The following is a 7,988-nucleotide window of genomic DNA, read 5'->3' as shown; positions in this document are numbered from 1 at the left end:
ATGGCTAAGTGAATGAAACCAACAAAAAAGCACGCCCAATGTAGTAGCTGGCTCCATGGGGATGGCAGTTTTGATATGCACATTGCTGGCTGTGACCATCACTTCCAAAAATGGCCCTCCTGATCTTTTCTAGTGGTTACAATATGACAGTTTACTTAAACTGCATTTGGGGACATGGGGAGGGGGGAGGGGAGAGGCAGACTTCACAGTTGGAGTTTCACAGGGAAGGTTGTGGTCCAGATAACAGAGTACAGTTATACCAATGCTCAGGCAGCCGATTCACTTACCTTTATGGATACAAGTCAGATTTAACAAAACGAAACAAAAAAGACACGTGCTCTGAAAACTCCAGTTTTAGATGCACTTTTCCCCTTAATCTCAGCCAAATGAGAAAGAAAACACCTGCTCTAAAACAGAAGTGTGCTGTTTAATCTGCAGTACATTATCATTATATCAAGAAAAAGTAATGGACAGACCCAGGTTTTTACCTTTAATATCAAAATATGCTGACTTCTGATTGCACTCATGTTTTTTCTGAAGAAACTACTGAAAATTTTTGTCACCAATTGTACAACTTCTTTATACAAAAACAAAAAAAGTCGCTAATTTTGCATATACACAATTCAAGGAAAAATGATCTCAGGCAAATATTTTGCATTTACAAAACATAATTTTCACCAACATAATAAGTTTTGTAAATACAAGTGATTTCTTCGTTGTAGAGGATTAACAGTGGGTGCCCCAATGTATCTTAAAACTTGCTCCTTTCAAGATTTAAGCAGGCAAGATGAACAGTACTGAGACCCAGGTGATAAACTAGCATGGGTTCTCTCAACAGGCTCACGTGGGCACTGCAGGAGTAAGTCTTTACCCTGGCAGTCAGAAGATGAGGAACCAAAGGAAAAAAAAAAAAAATGCTGTTGCTCCTCAGCACCCGTAGGGGCCATTTTAGAGCAGCATCAGACATTTGGCATGTGCTGAGAGAATGGAAGGAAACTACTGAGGAAAAAGGGCGACTGTAGATAGAGGGAGAGGTTTACAAAAGCCTTATAACTCACGAGACCCTTCCTTAGGGAGGGCTAAGCCTCCTTGGCACATGCCCCAGCCGGAGTCTGAAAAGGGGATAAGGGGAAGGCCATGCACTGATACTCGAGACCTTCACCTCCGTGCCAAAATACATGAAAAAGGAAAACATTCAGGGTTGTGTTTTGCTTTTTACTAGTGGAATAAAGTCTGAATACCAGAATTCACTGAGAATCTATATACACCACATTTTAGTTAAACACACACCAATCTTAAAGTCAAGATTGACTATTTTTTTCATTTGTAAAATGGCTAGAGCTGGGCTAAATTTCAGCCTTGCAGGAGACTTTGGATAAGGTCAGAGTTTTCTGTGTCTGTGTGTTCCGACTCAGATTTGTGTTTTGCCACAAACGTGAAAGAAAATAGTGCAGTCACCACGGTGCCAAGAATATCCAGGTAACAACAATGCACAATAGATATCCTTGCAATAGTAAAACTTGTCTACTGGAAACAGATCTGAGAATCTAGCCACAGCCCTGAACCATAACACAAACTTCAGTTGAAGAGTTTATTCATTTTATTCTCACTACAAGTTAAACCACCTACAATATCACTTATATATTGCCATTGTTACTCTGTAAAGGTGTGATATAAAATGCTGTAAGACCCGGTACCTTTTCAATTTTATATAAACACAGTGAACTTCATTACTGTACATGTACTCTGCAACTACAGCTTAGCTGTAAATCCCCCACACACAATGGTATGGACATTAACCCCTCTATCCCCATTAAACTGTACATCAAGACAATACAAATTTACTGTCCCCACCCACCCCCTTACAAAAAAATAATACTCTAAAAGCAACCTACTGCAACTTTTAATTAAGACGATTACATATATTTTAGACCAATTGCTTTAAAGCAAGAAGGCAGTATAAACCTTCTAGGAAAATTTTTATAAAAGAGGTTAAGAAATATAAGACAATTTATACATTTAAAAACTTACAATAAATAAGAGATGCAGGCATTTTTTGAATACTAGGTACTATAATCCAATACAAGAACATCTTGATGTTCTGAAGCCATAGGTTGAAACTTATTGTTCCTCCTGTTTCTTCTCATCTCCATGCTTTAAAATTCATTAACCATGACTGGGTACTATGGCTCATTACTCTTCACAAATACTGTGACTGGGGAAAAATGGTTAATTTTGCTACTAAAAATGTTATAATACACATTCTGATCATCATTCTAAAGAGTCCCCCAGAGTCATTGCATCAAAGACAGTAGGGTTATAGATGCCCTTCTCACAAGCCAAAGCAATATTTGCTGGAAGTAACAAGATTCATACCCCATCACAAACAACTTGCACTGAGAAGAATTTATAACTTAGTCCTGCAGTGAAATATCCCTTTTCCTCATTCTTGTCTTTCAAAATTCAGATGAAGATCACAGCATATTCATGATAAAGTTATACAACTGATTCAGCACCACAAAATGAACTGGGAGACATGACCGTCTGTCCTGGGTTGCAGGATCACAGGTTAGCCAGGAGAGTGCATTGTACTGTTCCAGAACAAACCTAGAAAGCAAACAAGCTTCCATCAAGCCAACAGATTTTCCCACCACTGTTTTCAAGAAGGCATTTTATAGTCCTAATTTAATAAAAATCCAGTTTCTTTAGTACTGAACACACAAAATAGTTTTGCCAACATTCTGAAATAACATGCTCTCAGAACTATTACAGCAGGTCAAAGCTAAACCTTTTTTTTATTCTCAGTGAAAAACTGCCATTTTAATTGTTGATGCTTAACTAATATCAGGAGACTTGCATATGAAAATAAAAATCTAGAGACGTCCGACTTTTTCCTCATCAACACGTGTCCCATTTTTTCATGGGTCTACTCTTTTCTGCTTCAGCACTTCACTGTTCCCACAACCCATGCAAGATTCTGGCTTAACAACTTCATCTATAATCTTCTTCCATTCGTTTATGCACCATCTTCGATGTTACACCTCAAACTCCCTTCTAGCTGGAGGAATTCATTGTCTTTCAAATATTTTCAGTTGTAATCAACATTAGTTTAAAAAGGGCTTTGAGATGTTTTAGGGTTTTTCTTTTTTCTTTTTTTTTTAATTGCACTGGGATAAAGCCATCTTTTAATCACTCAAAGCACAGTAATTTACAATGTGTCTATGTGAAGTACTTAAGTATTTATCAGCAGCACAAAAAAGAAAACTTAATAGCAAGAAAAATAAATAAATATGTAACTTTACAACAGCAGTATGAAAAATGACATGCAGAATATTTTTGTAAGTGATCAATCATAAATACCTGAGCACATCAGAAGTTTGATTAGAATCAAGTGGATGGGAGTGTTTACTGTGGAGTAGCTCGTCTGATTGCACTGAAGGCACGTGGAGGTGCAAAGAGGCCTAAGAAAGGAAGAGGAAACGCTAGCAGTTACTACTTGATTCTACTACAACATACTTTTCCCCCTATATTGTTGGTCTGTACCTTTCAGCCACTTTCTATTGTGTGACACGCAAGCCAAACCATGTTTTAACCTTATACAGTTAACAAGCACCGGAATTATCAGAATATGAGGAAATGCACTCATAAAAGCAGAGTGCTAATAGCATAACATATCTTAGGAAACATTTATTTTTAAATCCCTTTGCCTACATTAAGTGATTATTTAAAAATAAATTAAAAAGTGACCCAAGTGGCCCAAGATTTCTAGTAATATATGAACTTTAAAGTTCAGTTGCTTTCCATAAGACCAGTCTATTTACATTCCATAAATAGAGCTACTTAAGCTAAATAATAAATCTTCCTTAAAAAAAAAAAAAAGAAAAAAAAAGAAAAAAAAGTCCTATACCAAAAACACAGTTGAGCTTAGGCCAAGAGGCACCACTAATCCAGACACAAATAAGGCTGAAGAAAGTAGATCAGTATCGTTAGATAACATAGTATTAGAGATGTTACATTAAGTCAAGAATTAATAATGCCAATGCGCAAAGTTTCTCTGTATACTAATGTACAGCTTTAAGTTTGCCAACTCTGCCTTGATTGTACCATAAAAAGATAAGGAGATCAGACAATATGCAGACAGATGGGGGCAATGACTATCACTTGGAAACAACCAACATTGAAAATCTAGCTTTTATGCTTTAATGCAATACATAAACAGAGATTATTTTTACCCAGTGTAAATGTGATATTACATTATACTTGTGTACTTCCTCTACCATCAGTTCCAAAGGGAGTCAAACATTAACCAGTGAGTTTCTGGCCAGAAAGGCAAGAGAACACCTATCCTTACGAAATACCACAGCATAAAGCCGGTAAGAAAAAGGAGACCAGGCTACTACGAAGAAATCATCAGAAGGAGCAGAACCCATTAGAGCATTTGCTACTTCAGCTAATAACGTTTCTCCACTTTAAAAGTGACTATAAAAAGCCTTTGGCTCAAAAATTTAAAACCCAACTTCTCTATTAAAGCAAAAACACGCATATTCTGAGGGACATGTACCAAATTTGTTTTAAACATAATGATGACCTAATTCTCATTATTCAGATCCTTGCACACCACACAATTATCTATTTCACACTGTCCAGGAAGATGTTTGTTGTACAGACTGCTGAGGTTACAGTACCTTAAGAAACAAGGGACACTGATTTTGTGCTTGAGGACACGCTGACCAAAACCAGTCAGGCAATGGACCTGCTTTGGCAGTTGACACAAAATAACCAAGGGCCAATGGCTGTTGCAGTATATTTGTTACTTCATCATGAGATTCTGTTGAAAGCAATCGATCAGTACCTTGACCCTATAAAACAACAGGTAACAGTCTAATATTAGGAGAAGGTGAACTTAAGAGAAACTATCTGACGCTTTCAAAACACAAAGCATTTTGAAAAGTCTGAACATTACATGAATTTTGCAAAGACAATCCAATATCCAATTGATCCAAAACATTTCATGGGAACTTTTCATTCCACAAACAAAATTAGCAAATGGAAGGGGAGGGGGAAAAACAAACAAACAAAAAAAACACAACACACACCACACAATGGAAAAATAACCCATTCTGCATTTACTCTAATATTAAATTACCTTGCCCATATCACCTCCATGGGGGTAGTGGGACCCTGGAGAATGTACAGGGGATCCAGTAGGGGATGCAGGAAGAATATTTATAATATCAGGATCAAGATCATCTCCAGTGTCTAACAAGTCAAAGATCCCCATTCCGTCTGCTCCATCTTGAAAAAGAACAAGACCAGTCAATTTCTACTTTCTCTAGGTAGAGGATGTAACACCACATTCTGAAATCAAGGAGTTTTCGATATAAATCTTGTGGCTCATTAGAATAAGCAGCCTTAATCTTAATATAGGGGGAATGGTGAGGGGTTTTTAGTTTTGTTTGTTTTTAAAGCAAGAAAAAAAAATCCATCAACTAACCATTGTTTGTGTTGAAGGCCAGGTCCAAATTTTCAGTGGTATAAGTTGACGATGCTACTTGCACAGAAGCAGATGTGGGAAACACAAGTATATGAGTGCACGATGTGTCCTGTGGGGTATTCAGCTGAGATGTCTGCATATTTAAAGTGGTGCTGCGTCCAAATACAGAGCCTGTCGATACGGAATCTTTGGAAGAAAAAAAAAAAAAATCAAGTATTTCCTTAGTTTCATTACAATGAAACTACTAGTTCCCTTGCCAAAAAAGAGAAGTTTCTCATCAGAGTTTCTCACATACCTGGCATAATAATGAAGGACCCCTGTGGTTCCATCGCCACCAAACACGCACTGAGAATACTGGGAGAGTCTGCAGCAGAGATACCACACATCCTACACATATCTTTTAGTCTCTTACTGAGGGACTGGAGGTTTCGGCGACTCAGCAAACAACTCCAATCTGAGGATATAAAGACATATAAGTTTGTCTAGAAGAACAACGCTTGCTGAAAAATACATATTCTACAAATAGCACTGTATAGTTTAAACTTCACATGTGCCAACTTTTGAGATCCTTTACATATTTGTAACTTAGTGTCTGTGTCTGCTTCTGGAAGAAAAACTATTTTATGTTGTTATAAAAATTTAAAGCTTCAAATCAAATTTTAGACTCTAAGATGCTAATGTTACCTTTTAATTCCCCATGTCCTATTCTTCCTAAACGGCCTATGACAACTCTCCACGGCAAAGAGCTCATCTGCACAAGTCCCAAGCACCATTCCCAGAGTTTCTGAAGACCAAGTCTGCGGGCAGAGCCCTTTTTCCTGCGAGCTCTAGAATGGAGAAACAAGGTGGGGGAGGGAGAGAAACTAGAACCTGCAAGCCATCTGCAATAAGTTTCTATTGTCATGTTTGGAACTTTATATTTGTATTAACCTGAACATTCACAGGGCACAGGAATGTTAATATTGTGGTACATCAATTCCAGCTTCATTTCAAATTAAACTGAACAAAGGGTTGGGTTTTGTTGTTGCTGTGCAGGGTGGGTAGGGAGTTGTTTGAACACACTCGTACCAAAGCATACATGAAACAGGAAATCAAACAAAGTTCTTCTACAAACGTAACTCAAAAACAACATGCATTTAATAGTGAAAACACCCATTTGCTTTAGTTAATTTTGCAATATAATGGGGCTACAAAAGTCTACAATCACAGTTATTCTTACAGCATCATAGAGTAATTTTTCAGGGGGAGAAAGAGAAAAGACAAGTCAAGATACACATGCTAAAATTTAATTTAAGATCTTTGTTCTTACCTATTTGGTACATCAATATTAATTATGCAAGTTTCTAACTGTTCTCCATAGAGATCTGTACAGGATGCAAGAAGCCATCTTTGATCATGAGACAAACAGTAGCCCACAAAAAGTACATTATACTTCTGGCCAGCTTCTCCAAAAGTTTCTCCTAGTTCTGTTTGCTTGTCCTTTACAGGAGCCAGTATAAAAGGAGGGGTATATAGTCGAATACATTCGGGTCTCTATAAAGATGACAGAACAGACAATGAAGTTTCAGGAAGTAACTGTTCCTAAGGAACTTTGGTTATTTTGAAAGGCTCCAGTGGGTTAGTAGACGAGAAAGACTTTTTCTGATCTGCATATTTACAAGATCATCAAGTTAAAAATCAATAACTTCCAAATACTCACATCAGGGCTCTTAAGAGCAGTTTCCATTGCTAAACCTGGGCCAAAGCCAGTTAATGTTTTCACATTGGTAGAAGTTGGAAGAGGTCTCCGACACTGAGTAAACGCTGAAAATGCCAAGGACTTTAAATGCTGAGTATAAATCTGCCGATCTTCATGTTTCACAGGTTGTAAAAGATACTGACAGGGGACAATCTGGAACAGATTACACGGGCGGAAAAAGAAAAAGGCCTCACTGTGTGCCATTTATAATCAGAAAACAATTACTGTTCCATCATTAGATTAAATGTTTTTTGAGATAGTATCGGATAAGCCGTTTGTTAAATTTTACTTAACAATCAAATTCTTCGATTGGTTCTTTGATATCTTCCCTCCACTTCTCCTAAAGCTATATGGGACTTCAAGTAATTATTCTTCTTGAAATTTTCTTCAGAGAATGCAAGAATTTGGTTAGAAGAGAGTCTTAGTGATCTCTCAAGAGAAAACCAGTTATTAGTTTTGCAGCTGCTGACAGCATTACAGACTGATGTCCATCAGGAAGGAGCACTGCCTAAAGCCCAGCAGGGTCACACTGCTAGCAGAGATCACAGTGATGGACAAGCAGTTTTCCCATACTTCACTCATTATTGGAGCAGAACAATACAACTTCCTTTGAGACGAAACTGGCGAGTACAGACTCCACCACAAGATTTGGTTTTGATTAATATTAGCCAAACGGCTCTAACAACTACAGTCTCCATAATTTAAGTAGCTGCGAACTGTTTTGTTTGCTTTGTAAGTGTTACTTACTTTCACCCT

The 7,988-nt window shown here is 37.5% G+C and overlaps 1 protein-coding gene across 1 annotated transcript in view; it reads right to left on the bottom strand.

Annotated features, from left to right (window-relative positions):
- Positions 1–476: 476 nt before the first annotated feature.
- The window catches only part of MED13 (mediator complex subunit 13), a 58,546-nt gene continuing 51,034 nt past the window's right edge, over positions 477–7,988 (bottom strand). The window contains exons 22-30 of the mRNA XM_068910175.1: positions 7,194–7,385; positions 6,804–7,027; positions 6,179–6,321; positions 5,790–5,948; positions 5,495–5,680; positions 5,147–5,295; positions 4,686–4,859; positions 3,361–3,461; positions 477–2,607 (exon numbers count right to left, since the gene is read on the bottom strand). Coding sequence (XP_068766276.1) covers positions 2,475–2,607; positions 3,361–3,461; positions 4,686–4,859; positions 5,147–5,295; positions 5,495–5,680; positions 5,790–5,948; positions 6,179–6,321; positions 6,804–7,027; positions 7,194–7,385 — 1,461 coding nt within the window. The 3' untranslated portion in view covers positions 477–2,474. The remainder of the gene's footprint in view (positions 2,608–3,360; positions 3,462–4,685; positions 4,860–5,146; positions 5,296–5,494; positions 5,681–5,789; positions 5,949–6,178; positions 6,322–6,803; positions 7,028–7,193; positions 7,386–7,988) is intronic.

The sequence above is a fragment of the Struthio camelus genome, chromosome 16 (assembly GCF_040807025.1).
Source record: "Struthio camelus isolate bStrCam1 chromosome 16, bStrCam1.hap1, whole genome shotgun sequence".
NCBI lineage: Eukaryota > Metazoa > Chordata > Aves > Struthioniformes > Struthionidae > Struthio > Struthio camelus.
The sequence above is the reverse complement of the archived record's forward strand: the minus strand, read 5'-3'. Positions and strand labels throughout refer to the sequence as shown.